This window comes from Penicillium cosmopolitanum (genome assembly GCF_028827165.1).
Source record: "Penicillium cosmopolitanum strain IBT 29677 chromosome Unknown utg000005l:1.0-4006212.0:1.0-4009387.0, whole genome shotgun sequence".
Lineage (NCBI taxonomy): Eukaryota > Fungi > Ascomycota > Eurotiomycetes > Eurotiales > Aspergillaceae > Penicillium > Penicillium cosmopolitanum.
Genome location: NW_026622675.1, coordinates 170,788 through 186,317, shown reverse-complemented (window position 1 = coordinate 186,317; position 15,530 = coordinate 170,788). Strand labels below are relative to the sequence as shown.

General features: G+C 49.4%; 6 protein-coding genes across 6 annotated transcripts; 1 reads left to right on the top strand and 5 right to left on the bottom strand.

Annotated features, from left to right (window-relative positions):
* Positions 1-266: 266 nt before the first annotated feature.
* N7509_003086 (uncharacterized protein) lies at positions 267-593 on the bottom strand (the record flags this gene model as incomplete). The annotated part of the gene is made up of 2 exons (XM_056627723.1): positions 267-353; positions 471-593. The coding sequence occupies 2 exons, from the start codon at positions 591-593 to the stop codon at positions 267-269; spliced, it is 210 nt and encodes a 69-aa protein (XP_056490457.1).
* Positions 594-1,781: 1,188 nt separating this feature from the next.
* N7509_003085 (FAD-binding oxidoreductase) lies at positions 1,782-3,313 on the bottom strand (the record flags this gene model as incomplete). The annotated part of the gene is made up of 3 exons (XM_056627722.1): positions 1,782-2,717; positions 2,773-2,945; positions 3,004-3,313. The coding sequence occupies 3 exons, from the start codon at positions 3,311-3,313 to the stop codon at positions 1,782-1,784; spliced, it is 1,419 nt and encodes a 472-aa protein (XP_056490456.1).
* Positions 3,314-4,165: 852 nt separating this feature from the next.
* On the bottom strand, positions 4,166-6,936 carry N7509_003084 (uncharacterized protein; the record flags this gene model as incomplete). The annotated part of the gene is made up of 4 exons (XM_056627721.1): positions 4,166-4,988; positions 5,065-6,030; positions 6,151-6,844; positions 6,918-6,936. The coding sequence occupies 4 exons, from the start codon at positions 6,934-6,936 to the stop codon at positions 4,166-4,168; spliced, it is 2,502 nt and encodes an 833-aa protein (XP_056490455.1).
* A 1,241-nt stretch (positions 6,937-8,177) lies between these two features.
* Positions 8,178-9,674, bottom strand: N7509_003083 (putative bZIP transcription factor (MetR); the record flags this gene model as incomplete). Its single annotated transcript, XM_056627720.1, has 3 exons — positions 8,178-8,758; positions 8,912-9,109; positions 9,395-9,674. The coding sequence occupies 3 exons, from the start codon at positions 9,672-9,674 to the stop codon at positions 8,178-8,180; spliced, it is 1,059 nt and encodes a 352-aa protein (XP_056490454.1).
* A 1,634-nt stretch (positions 9,675-11,308) lies between these two features.
* Positions 11,309-12,838, top strand: N7509_003082 (CENP-N/CHL4 family protein; the record flags this gene model as incomplete). Its single annotated transcript, XM_056627719.1, has 1 exon — positions 11,309-12,838. The coding sequence occupies one exon, from the start codon at positions 11,309-11,311 to the stop codon at positions 12,836-12,838; it is 1,530 nt and encodes a 509-aa protein (XP_056490453.1).
* Positions 12,839-13,278: 440 nt separating this feature from the next.
* On the bottom strand, positions 13,279-14,910 carry N7509_003081 (RING finger protein; the record flags this gene model as incomplete). The annotated part of the gene is made up of 6 exons (XM_056627718.1): positions 13,279-13,352; positions 13,475-13,599; positions 13,742-13,992; positions 14,070-14,131; positions 14,255-14,421; positions 14,510-14,910. 6 exons carry the CDS (start codon positions 14,908-14,910, stop codon positions 13,279-13,281), a joined length of 1,080 nt encoding a protein of 359 aa, XP_056490452.1.
* Between the last annotated feature and the right edge of the window lie 620 nt (positions 14,911-15,530).

Below are 15,530 nucleotides of genomic sequence, written 5' to 3'. Positions count from 1 at the left end.
AAACAACACGGTAGAATAAGAAGGAAGAAGAAGAAGGGAAAAAAAGAAGAAAACGAAGAAGAAAGCAGGAAGGATAGGTTCCGGGGCAGATGCCATCAGACCGAGTAGCCAACGTAATAGACATGTTACTCGGTATACAGTGTGGAATGGGTTATTGATGGCGTAGGGGGCCTCGCAGTAACTAGTAGAGAATAACATTGGTAGGGGATTGCGCTGTTAAAGGGAACCACACCATAGTAAGGGACAGCACAGTAGTAGATGACCCCTTAGTAGGGAACGAAACAGTCGTTCGCAACCACACCGTAATAGAGGACTGCGCTCCAGGTGTTCACGATGTGGAATCCGTTCTCTTCCTGTCGATAAGCAAAATCAGTCAGTTGGTGTATAGTGTATCAGGTTTCGGGCATTTGGAAGCCCTATTCCTCAATAGCAGCATCTGGAAAGGTAATTGGGATCACTTGAGCCTTTACATTTAATTTGTCAATCCACTCTTCAATGTCTTTCACAAAAGATTCTTTGGAATAATGTTTCTCGTCCGGATGGTCGTTCTGGTTCGACGCACTGCGAGCGTAATCGGCGTTGTGGGCAGCCATCTTTTGCGTTGTGGTTTGCTCTTGTGAATGGGTAAAACGTTGTCAATGGAGGTACTAGTAGAGCAGAAATTGACTTCCACTGCGAGAATCTCTGAAATGGTGGCAATCAGAGGAGCGAGACGACCTGATGAGGGAGAGGGAAGCTATCTAGACATACGGAAGGCATGGTAGCCTTTATGCCTGAGACATCAAATTTTCAACCTTAGTGAATGTTGTATGCCAGCGTATAAAAGGAAGGAAGGGAATAATTACGTATAGGGGGTTGGTCCATCAAATAAATTGTTGTGAAGTACTGTTTAACCAGAAAATAACTGATGTATACCTAAGACATACTAGGCAGTCACTTCTATTTGGAGGGTAGCTCCGGGCTTGGAGGAGGTCGACGCTCCTGATTGCAGAGCGACACGTGCTGAGTTTGCAAAAACATCAGCTATTTTCAAGAATGTATTTGGAGATGAGTAAGAAGGAGTATGAGAAGAGGTATGGTAAAGGAGTTCAATTGAAGAGGAAAAGAAAGGATAGGCGGAGATGTTAATCCAGTATTAAAATGAGTAAAATACAATAGACTTTGCGTTAGATTACACTTTTAACTTTTAGAAATATAGACTTCCAAGGTAGACACCTGCGGGCAAGAATACTAGAAAAAAAGTGAAAGTAACACTTGGGCAGCCTCTTAGAAGAGAGTAGCTAATAATTATAGAGCTCAGCAGATATAGAAGATAGTAGTGGTGACATAAAAGGAGAAGGTTTTAAGGTTCATAAATGAGCTATTAATACACCTAGGGGCCTGCTGGAAATTTCCATAAATACAGAATTCAACAGATAGTACCTTGGAAAAACCATAGCAATTCATTCACAGGAAATTGCCACTAAACTGATAAATATGATAAAATATACGCTTGGCGCCACGCAATGACACCAGGTAGCAACCGTCGCATCTCTTTTGTTAAGAAAAGAAAAAAGAAATGGACTGGTATTCAAGACGGTTTGCTACTCGTTCCAGCAGACATGTGTCATTTCTTAAGTCTCCCTGGGGATCTAATGAGCCCGACAATCCCAAGCTGAGGTGGATCACCATAATCGTTGCTGATGACTTGAACAAAGAGGCCGAAGAAGGATGTAGCAAAAAGTCTCTACAAGGCATTCTCAAGGCCGTGCACAATAGTAGTTAGCCACCCGCCTCTCGCCCTACCGCAAAGCAGGCATCGGGCTCTGGGGATTTCGGAACACATTATCCGGGTCAATATCCCCTTTAATCCTCTGCAGACGAGCCAAATTAGAGCCCCAGTACGCCTCTGCTCCATTAGACATGAGAGGATCAACATAACCCGGGTACGCAGCATAGGGATGATCATCGGGTGTAATCAGCTTGTTAACCTGATCCAAGAAATCAATTTGAGTCTGAGAAACCGAGCCCAAAAGATTAATCGAGTAAGACTGCAACCAGAGCAAGACGTCACGATGGGCATATGCAGTCGCGTCAGTCGGGATATCATTCGTATACCCGCCCTGGAAGTCGAAGAGCAGGAACCAGATCAGTGTCCCCTTGTCCGCGGTATCAATATAATCGAAGAGGCTGTCGATAGTCTCATTGCTCATGATATTCTTCGGTGTCCAGGCTGTAGACTTGGAATAGAAATTGGATGCGACTCCTCCTCCCAGCTCTAACGCGGCTTCTTCGGCCCAGTCGCCTACCAGACCGAGCCAGTCCTGGAAAACAATTGCTGTGCCATTGGCGCCTGGGAACTGACCTCCGATATCAAGAGCCTCGTACTCTTCTTCCGTGCCGAAAAATGTTCCCGTGATAATAAGTGTGTCCTCCAACAAGGTGAGCGTAGATGCCAGTTTGCGCGTAAGCTGCGGGTCGGAAATATATGCCTGCCACTGTTTGAACAGACTAGCTCGCTCTTGCGTACTTCCTATCTTGAGTGTGTATTCGTATTTAACGGCAGTGCCGGGCTCAGGCTCAGTGCGAACGGTGAACTCTGTAACAATACCAAAGCCAGACGCCGCGCCCTTAATTGCCCAGAACACGTCTTGGTTCTCGCTTTCTGATGCGTGCACAATACTTGAATTGGCGAGTACCACTTCTGCTCCCACGATGTGGTCAAGAGCGGCCCCGAACTGTCGAGATGTTGGTCCTGAGACCTCCGATCGTGAAGTGTCCACCAGAGCCGACTTGCGGACAAGTCCCGTGGGACATTGCCCGTCCTCCAGCATCGTGCAGACGCTGTGTTACATCTCCGAGTAGTGTTCCACCTCCTATCGTTGCATGCCAGTTCGTGTTGTCCATTGAGAATTGTTGCAGGTTCTTGAGGTCGACGACAACGGCACCGTCCGTTCCGCCGAGACCTAGAAGCGATACACATTAGCGGTCTATTTGAAGAGAGAGGATGTAGCGACCCTGTACAATAATTGGCATAACTGTGACCACCACTCTTAGCCTGAACATGGTATCTATTATCTGCTGCACACTTGACAATCGCAGCGACCTGATGCGAAGAGGTAGGGAATGTAACAGCAGCTGGGGTCACAGGAATATTCAGATTGTAGCGCTTCACATCAGCGACTTGATATAAAGGGTCTCCAGCGAATGCAACACGACCGCTGTCAGTCAATGCATACTTGAGACAAGTCTTCAGCTTTTCCCCATTGCTGTTACCGGCAATGGCAGTCGACGCAACGCCCAGCGTGAGCAAAACATTCCTTAAAACCACCATTTCCCTCGTATGCAACAGAGGACAGACAGGACAGAGAACTTAAAAGAAAAAAAAATGAAAAATGAAGACCAAAAAAAGGAAGATTAAATTGAGTTAAATCCCTCAGTCCAACTCAGGAGAAATGCAGGGATATTTCAAGACGACTGTATGGGCCTCCGCCTTCACTGAGTTCGGTGGGTCAAGCTGAAAAGAAACAGCGCAAGCCACAAAGACGACCCATCGCGGGGACCTCCAAGAGCGAAGATCAAAAGAGCATCATGCAAATCATCTCTGAAAAAGGCCATCGTTAAAACGGTCAAAAGGCGCCGGTATTGACAAAATTTAGCCAGCGTGGTTGATATTTCAGAGAACCAAGCGTTCGGTTAACATCGTCCGAGAACGCCATCTCTTGACCTGCATTGTACAGACCAGGAAAAGGATTGTCGGAGAAGCTCGGTTCCTGCACGATCGGCTCGGGGAATTGCGAGTCCGAGTCAAGATGTACTTCTCCAAGAGGTTAGTGGCGGGAGGTACGATTGCGGGGGCCTTTTGATGAAAGGGGTTTGCAGGGTGCATTTGTTCCTACCGAGACAGGGCCCAGCGCACGGCCGTGATTGGCGTTCTATTTTCCTACAAGGGTCAACGCTCAAAGGAGTGACAGGTCCCACTAAACCGGATACCGAGGTGAGGTGGGGGGGTTGATGAAGAACATGTGTTAAAGAATAGGGTCGAATAGCGAAGCAGTGAATACATGAATGCCAGTTGGAATGGATATGGGGTACGGAGAGCGCTGGAACTTGCGAATTATACTAGTAAGTGTCAATTATTCAACATTTATCTCTATATTAAATCTCGAATATCTATACATCGTCCTTAAGCGTACAGCTTCATCAAAGTAGGGTTCTTCGTTTCCAACGAAGTAAAGCTACAATGACCCTTTTGCCCATCATCTATACCCCCAAAACTCTCCATCGCCCAGGCGGGTGACATCGTAGTTTCTCCCCATTTTACCAAACCTAAGACAGCCGTTTCTCCAACCTCGTCCCTGGGGAGGTGGCAAGCCGCGCTGATGGCAACACTAGTGGACCCAGTGACGGGTACGGTGGATTTGAATTTCCGGAACGCTAGAACAATAAGGACAAGCACCATAATTGAACCAACAATGATGGACAGGAAGATCGGGCTGGAGGAATAGCCGAGAGAGCTGATTTCATTTCCTGGGACAGGTTCATTCGCCGGATCGTATGTGATCAAAAGGAGGTAGAAAATGCTCTGCGAGACGAGCCAGTGCAGGATCATGTAGAGCACCAGAATTGGCACACCGTATTTATATGGGATGCTGAGCCAGTAAGTTGAGCGTTGCTGGCTGCCCCTAACGGGCCAAGTGACACGCAGTGCCTTGGAACTGGCACCGTACGAGCTGTATTCGGCCGCGGCTAGCATGCTGGTTAGTACGGCGTTGTAGCAGTAGTAGCTAATGGTGATTGCCAGCTGCGGTGTGTTGGCAATGACCACGGAGGCTAGCATGGTCAAGCCCATAGAGTTACCACCGATTATGTTCTCATCAGACATGTCGACGTCTGAGCTGAACCAGTTCTTGAATGTGTTGGCACTTATCCACGATGTGCCACCGTACATGCCAGCACTAAGGGAGATGCTAAAAAGGAAACTTCCGACAATAATGCAGACAAAGCACCTATATATAGATTGTGAGTATTTGAACGAAGATAAGCAACCTAGAGGGGAATGAGGGGAGAAATCAAAGGTCTTACATGAAAAGAGTGGCAAGCCATCGCCACCCACTAGCCGCTCTACCCCAGAAGTTCCTCTTTTTCAGACGCCTATAAGTGATAGGATCGCTCTGTTCATTCTGCAGAACGGCCTGGAAACCAGCCTTAGTAACCTTGGCCCAGCTACCCTTTCTCACATCGGCTCCTGCAATCCAACAAAGACCCTTAGTCGTAGGATCTGGCTTTTCCATGAATGAAGCCACGGCATCACCAACAGTAAGCAGAGGCGGCGAACGTGAGCGACCAATATGTGCTGCTAGAAACATAGCCGCGATCTTCGCAAATGCGGCAAGCATAATGGTCAGGCAGATAGGCGGACTATAGAGTAATTGGCAATGTTCCTCGGTCCGGATAACGAGACACTCCTCAATAGGCATTACGGTGGTGCCAAAACGATTGCGCATCACCTCCCCAGTTGTTTCGTCGAAGAAATCCGAATTGACAGCGTTGTAAGACAGACAGGTGGCGTTCGAGCCTTTGTAGACAGTTTGGTTGGCATAAAGGTTTGCTTCCAAATTACCGCCGTAGAAGTAAGTAGACGATGTCTGGATGTCGGTGTTATCGACACGAGTCATCAGTATAGCGGAATCGCCTCCCAAGCTGACGGTAAGATTTGATGCAAGCGCGACGATTCCTCGGATTCCGGTCGCGGTTGTCTTGACCTTGGCCGAACACTCCGACGCAGAGATGCGGTCGTAGTTCTCGTTTGCAATTTCCTCGACGAATGCGGGCCAGCGCATTTGGGACGTGAAAGTAGAGGATTTGATAGTAAGATCATCGAGATTAGGATCTGTATAATAGTATATACCGCCGCGCGCAGGAGAGGAGAAACACCTCTCCAACGCTGGAGTCGTCAAGTCGTGCACATTTGACGAGTTCAGATCCTTAGGACCGACAACGACGCCAAACTGATTCGTTGATAAGGATTCAAAAACCATCGAGTTATACCTAACCAGATTGATAAGATATTAGTCTCTCTGCATAAAGTAAGGGGGTGAGGTGCGAGCACGAGGGAGGTTGGAGAACGGTGCCCCCAAAGTAGAATAGGAGAAGAGAAGAGAAACTCACATCAAATGAAATGGCGTAGCAGTAAACAACAAAACAAGCCAAAGGCCCAATCTCGACTTCTCAATAGCGAAAAGATTATTGACGCTCGCACTGCCAATATCAAGCCATTTCCACTCCGCATGATGAGCATCAACCTCCTCCCTCGTGGGAGCAACAAGAGTCTGCATACAATAATTGCTCGCGGCAAGGATACACGTACTCAGAACGTTGATAATTAAATGCAACGCTGTGTCCCACCTCTTACACACCCCGCAACTACCCCGGTAAATCACCGCGGAGCTCGCAAACGCGGGATTATCTGGGAATCGGCTCGCTAGTCCCGCTGCGACGGCGATGAATATCAGGTTTAGGAGGAATACTATGGTTCCAGCCTTGGCGCACATGTAGACTCCATCTATCCATTGGGCTTTCTGTCTTATGGGGCTGGTGGAGGAGGAGGAAGAGTTCTCCACATCTTCTGGTTCTTGATTTCCTTTGCGGTGTGAGGATTGTTCGTCTCCGGCAGCACCGCTGTCTATTTCTAGGAAGGTGACATCCTCGTCGGGGGGTCGCTTCTTGAGGGAAGATTTGCTGGCGAAGGTTGATTGACGGGCGAAGTCGGAGAAGGAGGTTAAGGAGGAGGAGAGCGAGAATGCGGAGGGTTGAGATCGAAGACTGGGGACGCCGACAAGCTCCACTTGGTCACCATTTTGATCTTGACCAATATGCGAGACCCCCCTGATAGTGTTTTCTCGCGAATATTGATTTGGTGTGTTCCCATAGCTGACCGACGCCGTAATTGCCCATTCCCGATATTCAGCGCATTCAACTTAATTGTCGATTCCGACCTCGTCAGGGGACGGGGTGGGGTGTGAGGCGATGGTGAAGCGTGGAGGGAAGAGGAAGTCTTGCAAAGGCTGGGAGAGAATGAGAAAGGATAGTGCGAAACATTTGAAGAATTGAGAAAATGAAACGATGGAATTCTTTGAAGAATGCCGGTATGACACGGCAGGAGTGCATTAGCATTTGGCCCCCAAATGCACCAGCTCGTTAATTGTGGAGATGATGATACTTGTACATACGAGTGTGCACTTTGATATCGAGGCATACAGCGGTGAATCCGCTAAAAAAGACATGACTTCGCTTGAGTGGATCAGGCCATTTCATTTTTCTGATCGGATTTGAACCAATGGATTGTGTCTGTCGCTCTGCACCTGGGTTGTGGCGGAAATAATCCCCATTCCGAGCTCGGACTTGGACTTGACGTTGGGGGCCGCGGCCCCCTGTCCGAGTACTATTTCAGTCACACCCATTGAGAATACTAGTATGGTCGCTCAGATAGCACGGTATTCATTAAACACTGCCATGCCGTCATGATACGATTTCATCGTAATTTGTACTAACAATATTGGTACTCACGAATCACTCCTATACGGATTAGGGTACACCATGAGGCTCTGATTAGAGTTGACGCCGTGGGGGCGAATACCTCTGGTAACCTTGGATAGATCATTGAGTTTCTCGTGTTCTCGAGCTGTCGTCTGATTTGTATTCTATAGATGAATGTAGAGGGTATAAGTTCAACAAAGGGCGGCCATTGTTTCTATACAGTCGCCTCGGCAAGAACTACGGCCCTACTTATCTTTGCGAACGAAGGTGGAGAAGATTGTCTATTTCGATACAATTGCACTGTAATATCATCACTCATGGTCGTCTGCCATCATCAAGTCTGCAGATACGATCTGAGATCACGTAAGGAGGGCTGCTGGGGGGAAAAATAAGAGGAATATCCAAGGGGCGCTTTAAACATATGAACAAGAAACTAAACTATGACGGACGAGTCCAGAACCCTGTATAAAATCGTGTTCCACCGAGGGCCTGTTTCCCATCGTCATACATAGCAGCAGGAGGGCAGAGGAGACAAGAAGCAGTGCGAGTGCCAATGACGGGAAACAGGGGAAGGGGGGTATTTTTTTTTCGGCTGAGGGATTGTTGGGGTTTGCCCTCAATTTTTTTGCTTTGGTTGATTATTTTGATTTGGCGGTACTTCACGCGAAAGTTCCAACGCCGTGCTTCGACTCGGAGGTACTTGACTCGGCGTTCTGGGATGCCAGGAAGCTCTTGAACATGTCCGAGATGGCTTTCTCAGATTGCTCGTCGCGCTCCTCGGTGCCGTTCTTTTCCATGATCAGGCCACGCAGCCAGTGGTTCTCCAGCTCGAGCTGGGAGACACGAGCCTCGAGGATGTCGTTCTTGTCGTTGGTCTCCTTGAGCTGCTTCTCCAGAGCAGCCTCGCGCATCTTCTTCTTCACGCGGAAACGAGCACTGGCGGCAGTGTTGCGACGACGCTTGTCCTCCTCAGCAACGTTGCGGGCGGCCTCCTCAGCACTCGCCTGGGTGGACTTCTGGGTGTGCTTGCGCTTGGGCCCAGCGGCGGGGGTGGTGGGCGACACGGCGCCGGATGCCGGAGTCGGAGCCGCCTGAGGGGCAACCAGGGGTGCCTGAACAGGAGCCGGGTTAGCCGCGGGCACAGCGGGAACCGCCGAGAAAGGCTGGTTCTGCGCCGGGATTTGCTGAGCATTGACCGAGCTGAAGTCGGGCTGGTACTCGGGCATATTTCCGAGGCCATCTGCACGAGAACATCGTTAGCAAGCCATCGCCGCAAATTTTAGCATCACTATTGGTCGCATCGTGGGATCGATGACCCGTATTGGCCATATTGGGGGTTAGGCGATCACGTGGAATGGCGTAATAGCGGAGTGTGTTCGCGTTTGCGACAAACCAATTTCCCACTCGGCGACTTGACTGGTGTGTGAGAATTCGAGGGCCCCCAATAAACAGAGTTCCAAGCGCCACCGCGTGGATGCCCTGCAGGGCCCCGAAAACTCTTTATCACCAAGGGCCAATTGATCGACGAAAGTGCTGTGGCCAAGGGAAGAGGCATAATTGTGCGTCGAAAAGACGACATCAGCCCCATGCCCTAGCCATGCAGCGAGCAAACTCGAGCATATGACCCAGCCAATCAACGAATCGACGATCATTGCAAGGATCATGCAGGTATGGTTCCATGAAGACGTCCGTGACGGTAGGGCAGAGGGGTATCACGGCGGGTTTCAAGGTGGTATGTCACGGTTGTGGTGTGGTTGTGGTGTGGTAGTGGTGTGGTATTGTCGGAGAGAAGTGCGGTCGACTCTTTCATTCCTCCATATCGATTGATGCGACCAATAGAATGCAATAAACAATCAAATATCAAGAGCAAACTCACCTTGAAGAAAGTCCAAAAACTTCATGTCGGCATTTTGAGACTGGTCGGCGGCCGCCAGAGACTTGTCATCCACGGAGTCGAAGTGAGGCAGGCTCAGGTCGGTGAACTTGTCGAAATCGAAGAACTCGGTGTTGGTGAACAGAGCCAGTTCCTCATCGAGGTTGAGGGTGGTCTGTTGCTGCTGCTGTTGCAGGGCCTGGTCGTACGGCGACGGGATGGCGTTGAGGTCATCGAGATATTGAGAGAAGTTGGGGGCACGGCGCCCGTTGTAAGCGGCCATGATGACGGTTGTCAAGATGGGAGAGGTGGGCGATATGGAGGGCTATTGTTCTGCAGGAACAATGAGGGAATCGCGATCGCGATGGATCCAAGAGGCGTGGACTCGGGCGCGCCGGATGCGGCTCCGGTCTATGAAATGTTCGGCAACCCAGGCGATGAGGGCGGGGGATCGGTGGATAATGTTGCGCGGTGATTCCTTGACGATGAAGGAACCAGGGATGATGGGTAGAGAGGTGTAGGAGGCGAGAATGGCGAGGGTGAGGAGGGCGAAGGCGACGAGGGCGAGAGTGGGAGTGGGTGTGGGAGTGGGAGTGGGCGGGGCCAAGTGGGTTTTTCCTTTGAGTTTCGGTGGGGGATGAGTAATCGGATTCAGTGTACAGTACAGAGTACTGATATACTACAGAGTATATACTACTAGTATAGTATACTATAAGTGAGTATGATCAGATCAGATTAAATACAAATATATACTCTATCATATTCCAGTCACTCATACTGTATACTGTATACTCATATGCTCCAGTGCACAGTGCACAGTGGATAGTATACTATGTACACTGCCCTTATCAAGGCCGATGATCGGAGCCCACTGGGGCGAATCCACGGAACCAAAGGAACTGGAACCCACTCCGAATGGGGTCACTCTAGAGTACTCGTACACTCGCTTACAGTGTACAGAGTGAATGGACTTACTCCGTACTATTCATAAATATGCAGCTACTCTATTCGTGATCACTCAAATACCGTCTCCTGCAGATGCAGCAATAAGAAATACTAAACACTAAACACTAAATAATCAATAGTCAATAATCAATAATCCCGCGGATACCGCGGGAAACCTGTTCGTGTTGGATTTGTAAGCCCGCGACCGGCGTGAGATTCCATTTCCATTTCCATGGTTGCAGTTCAGTGCGCTGCTTCCTGCTTCTCCCGACTTCTCCTAAGACTAGTACGGAGTATACCAGGGCCACTTGGGAAGTATTGAAAGCGACAATAAAAATACCTGCCTAGGTACGTATAACGCAGTCATAATCACCAAATACAGTATACTACTATGCGAGTATTATGTAGTATACTATACTATATACTCCACTGACTGTTCTCGTCGTGGTCAAAGCTTACTAGTATTGGCAGGGATCTGGGATCCTGATTATAGCCTAAACGACTCCGTACAGCGTACATCATGATGACACCTGGACTGGCCTTGGCCTCTTACTCGTACTGTAGCCTCCATTGTAAGGGGTACACCCATTGCTACTTGCCGTTTCCATGTGGGACGTCCCCAACATAAGGTAACAATGACCTCCATCATCCCATTCTTGACACGGAATTTATTCCATTCATTCCATTCATTGCACTCATTGCACTCATTGCAACGAGACTTCTTCTGTACCGCCGGATCGAGAAATCACGTGAGGTACATCTCATAGTACGCACGTGATGATAGCCTGTTATCATCACGTGACATTTGATTGTTGACATCCATCACATCCACCACATCCCCCGTCGTTAGCAACGGCTGCACATTCACAACCAACAACAACCATGCAATAGACCAGGTGCTGCTCAACTGGTGCCGTTGGCTTGAACTGCCACGATCCCATCATCCACACACCATCAATTCCTTGACCAGCCATGGCGCGCTCAAGGACGGTTCGCGCACCGACAACCGCCAGCCTTCCAAACAGCTTGCGCATTCCCTCAACAACGCCCTCCCTCTCAAAGACCCTGGGCAAGCTCTCCCGGCCAGCCTTACTAGACCTCGCTATTTCATGGCTCGAAGATCGCAACGTGGAATCCTTCCCCCCATACCTCCAACCCTCAGACACAAACAACCATGACAATGAAGAAACCCTCCCATACCCCGCCGCCGAAACCCTCGCAGAGGTCCGAGAAGCATACATCGACCTCCGTGACCGAAAGGGCGGAAAGCAAGAGATAATCGAACGAATCCTCGAAGGTGACTGGCGACACGGCATCACCCTCCGACAACTTGCCATGGCCGACCTGCGCTACATGGACGACCGCCCAGCAAGTCTCCGCTGGACAGCGATGGAACTAGTTCGACTCAACGACGACGCGACGTCAAAATCGAAAAGCATCCGTGATGCGATTGCTATCGCATCAGAAGACTGGTCCGCGAACATCCCCCGCATCCAAGCCGCGAGCTTCGTGAAATCGCTCCACGCCGAAATCGCCCCCCTCGTTAAAGCACACTACCACCTCTCACGCTCCTCGACACTCCCCCTCACATTCCTTCGAATCTTCATCATCGACTCTCCCTACCAAACCCCCCGCCACCAACCCGAAATCTTCACAGACGCAACTCGTATCATCTACATCGCTTTCCCAGACAGCTGCCCTTACTTCTACACATCATCAATAACAACCTCCAACGCTTCCGATAGCAACTCACGCTCGGGATCACTGGCAACAGACCCCCGCACACTCCAACGTCTAGTCCGCGAGGCAATCCCAAAAGCACTCTCCCGCCCGCACCAAAGATTCACCCTCAAACCCACAGCCCTCGCCGCAAAGAATCTCCAAACTCTCCTCACACTCCGCGGACCCGGCCGCTCCACTTCGTCGAATGGCGCGTTTAGTATTTTTGCCGACGCGGCGCTGGAGGGAAGTCCATTGGACCCGCGCCCGTCGAATACAGTCCTAGCCGAAGAGCATATGCGCGGACGTGAGTCCATATCTTCCATGCACGACGATAAAGAAAACCATACGCACGATCACGATAATGCGTCGAAGTCAGCGCGTCCAGCCAACAAAAAACGCCCGTCTGGTTCCGGCACTGCGGCAATGCCGGACGGGGCTCTTTCGCCGGATTCCAAGAAGAGGCGGTTGGCTGTGGAATCTCGTTTCGGGACTGTGGGGTGCTCGGTGACGCCTGCGCCGTTAGATAGGCTTGACATTCGACTTCTGGATACACCGGGTGCGGAGGAAGATGCAAATGCCAATACCGATCGGAACGCTGCGAATCTGGCCCCGGCCGTATCGCTCACTTTCACAGGGTCGGATGTTATTGGTGGGATTCGAAAATTGGCGGAACTAGGTGTGGTTGATCCTGAGCGTATGCCTTCATGGATGACTGGTGAAGATGCTGTTAGTACGGCTTTTGTTCGTGGAGGGACGCGTCTCCATGTCGACCGGGGATAGTCATTATTGATGTTGTCTGTTGTTTCATCTGGTGTTCGGGGTTGGGTTCTGGAATCGTGATACCCATTTGATTAGTTTCTTCGAAATAATTCATATCAGTCATTTAATTGGCCTTTCATTCCAACGCTGAAGTGTCCTTTCTAGTCTCTAGTAGATAAAGGAGGAAAAGGCTAGTGATAAGAATAAAATATGCTCGCTATTGGATATCTCGACATCGAAATTAGAAAGAAAAATGAACTCTATCAGGAGAGTAGAAAAACAACCCTTGCAACTCTAATGCTCAGTGCATGGTTGTGAAAATTGATAATAAACCACAAGACCTCGCCTCGCCTCGCCCCGTCCCGTCCCGTCTCATTACCCATTGATTGTAGCTGAGAGGTTAAAGCAAAATTGATCCCAGTCGAACAGCCCACAGCCGCTCATTCTGATATAATGTCTCCTTACGACCAACGGTTACGGTACCAAGAGGATGAAGATGGCCGGGCAGTTGAGAAACGCGAGTAGACGGACCAATCTAGGTGGAAACAATTGGAGTTAGCCATGATGAGCGCGCAACCAGTAGAACCAAGTTCTAAATATCCCAGGCCAGAGGAGGCAAGGGGGGCAGGGGGGTTAGCTACAGGGAAGGACCCGTACCACGTTCAGTACTCAGACCGAATTCGGATGCCATATTGACGTAGCCTTCCGGTCCGACATTGGCGCTGTTCTTGCGAATGGACGGTATGTTTACGTCGGCTGCATCGCTCTTCCAGGGCGAGCGACTGGTTGATTCGTCATGGTTAGCTACGCTGATAGAATGGACAGTGGAGGGGTGGGTGGGATGGGATATTTTTCTTCTTTCCAACAAAAAAAAAAAAAAAAAAGATGTTGGTGAAGAAAGAAAGAAAGTATAAGAGAACTTACCAGTACACACAGCGAATACCAGCACTGGAAGACGTCCGGGACGCAGCGGCCCACTGGTCGAAACACTGTCTGTGTAAGTTATTACCGCATGCCGCTTTGCACCAAACGATCTTCTCTGTAGCTTCAATCATCTCTTGGAAGCAAATCGGGCAATCTCCGTCAACTGGTTTGCGATTTCCGTTATTTTCTTCAGCTGAGGGGGCGGGGCGTGTTAAGCTTAGAGAGGAGCCTCTCAGAATCTCGCATAGTTCCTGCGTTAAAGAGTAAGCTGGGTTCGAGAGCGTCGGGTATGGGTCATGCTGGATTGGCAGTGCTCATTGCTGCGTACCAATGAGAGGAAGGCGAGTTGGTACTGGAGATGTGCAGGTGCTTTGAGTGCGTGAACGAGGACTTCAGATGCCATCAGTAAAAGAATAGAGTAAGAGATCAAGCAAAGGAGGAGGGTTCGACATAATGATAGTGATTGATTGAATTGGAGCTGTTGAATGCGAAAGTGCGGATGAATTTACTCACCGTAGCAGATGTGCTTGCACTGATTACCCTTCGCCCCGTCAGGGCAGTCGCAGTAGGGATCCTGTTTGATGGTCGTCTTGTAAAGATTCCCCGTTGACCCAACAACGTCGAAGGATATCTCTGGGACTTCCTCGGTCCCACCTATCTCGTAACCGACAATGAACATCCTGAACAAGCCCTAATGTTAGCAAACGAGGAGAAAACAGCAAACAGCAAACAGGAAGGCATGCAACGGATTGTCAGTGGTGCACACACCTCGTTTGCTGGATCCGGTCCAAACGTTCGAGGTACGAAACAGGTGGGTGGGCGCGCCATCTCCGTAGACGACGCTCCGGGGGGCTAGCAATCGGAGAAACGCTCGCTTCGATATTCGTTGCTCGCTTTTTTACCTTCTTTTGTGGAGATGACGTATCTCCCGTCAGATCGATGACAGGTACCGCAGCTCGTGGCTGGTGTAGAGAAGTGTCCTCGATGACTCTTTTCTTTGGCACCTTGTGTACAGAACCGCTGCCAGTGGGTTTGTTGACTCGGCGAGGGTGGGCTGTTGTGACTTGCTGGGGAATTGTATACAAATCAGAGCTTGAAGTGCCCTCAGTTCCCTCACTTCTGGCAGGCGTATTGCCTCGGGGGACTTGGACTTTGCTGGAATTGCCCATGTTTCTTTATGGAACCAGATCCCATGAGTGTGATGAATTGGAAATCATCCATGGATTTAGAAGATGCTCAAGTGCGAACGAGGGAAAGCGGTGAGACAGGAGAAGTGAAGTGAGTGAGTGGTTATGAGTGGTGGTTGTGATTGTGACTGGTCGAGATGAAGTTGAAGTCCAGGATGACGTAATTAGAGACCTGTTACTCTCAGCATTACCAGCATATCGAACATCTATAGTAGTAGTTACAACCAGGATACAGTATACTAGTAGTAATAGCATCACAGTGTAGTTGGAAGCACATAGCCTTGGAATTGCCCAATAGTGGAGTTGAGGTTTGGAACTTGAAGTTATTCAACTTTGAAGAACACTACTGGGACTAGTACACTATTTACTATAACTACTAGATAATAGGTACTCTGTACTACGATCATAAAAATATATTTTAATTCCCAACTTGAATTACATCGTATCAATTTTGAGATAAATAACCCACTTCGAATCCAATAGTACCCCGGTGTCTTCCTACATAATGACTTGTTTCGCCTTGAATTCGATATCGTACTCAGTCAGCCAGTCGGCCAGCCATGCCACTGCTGACATGGGGTAGCCCAAATTATTCTTTATAG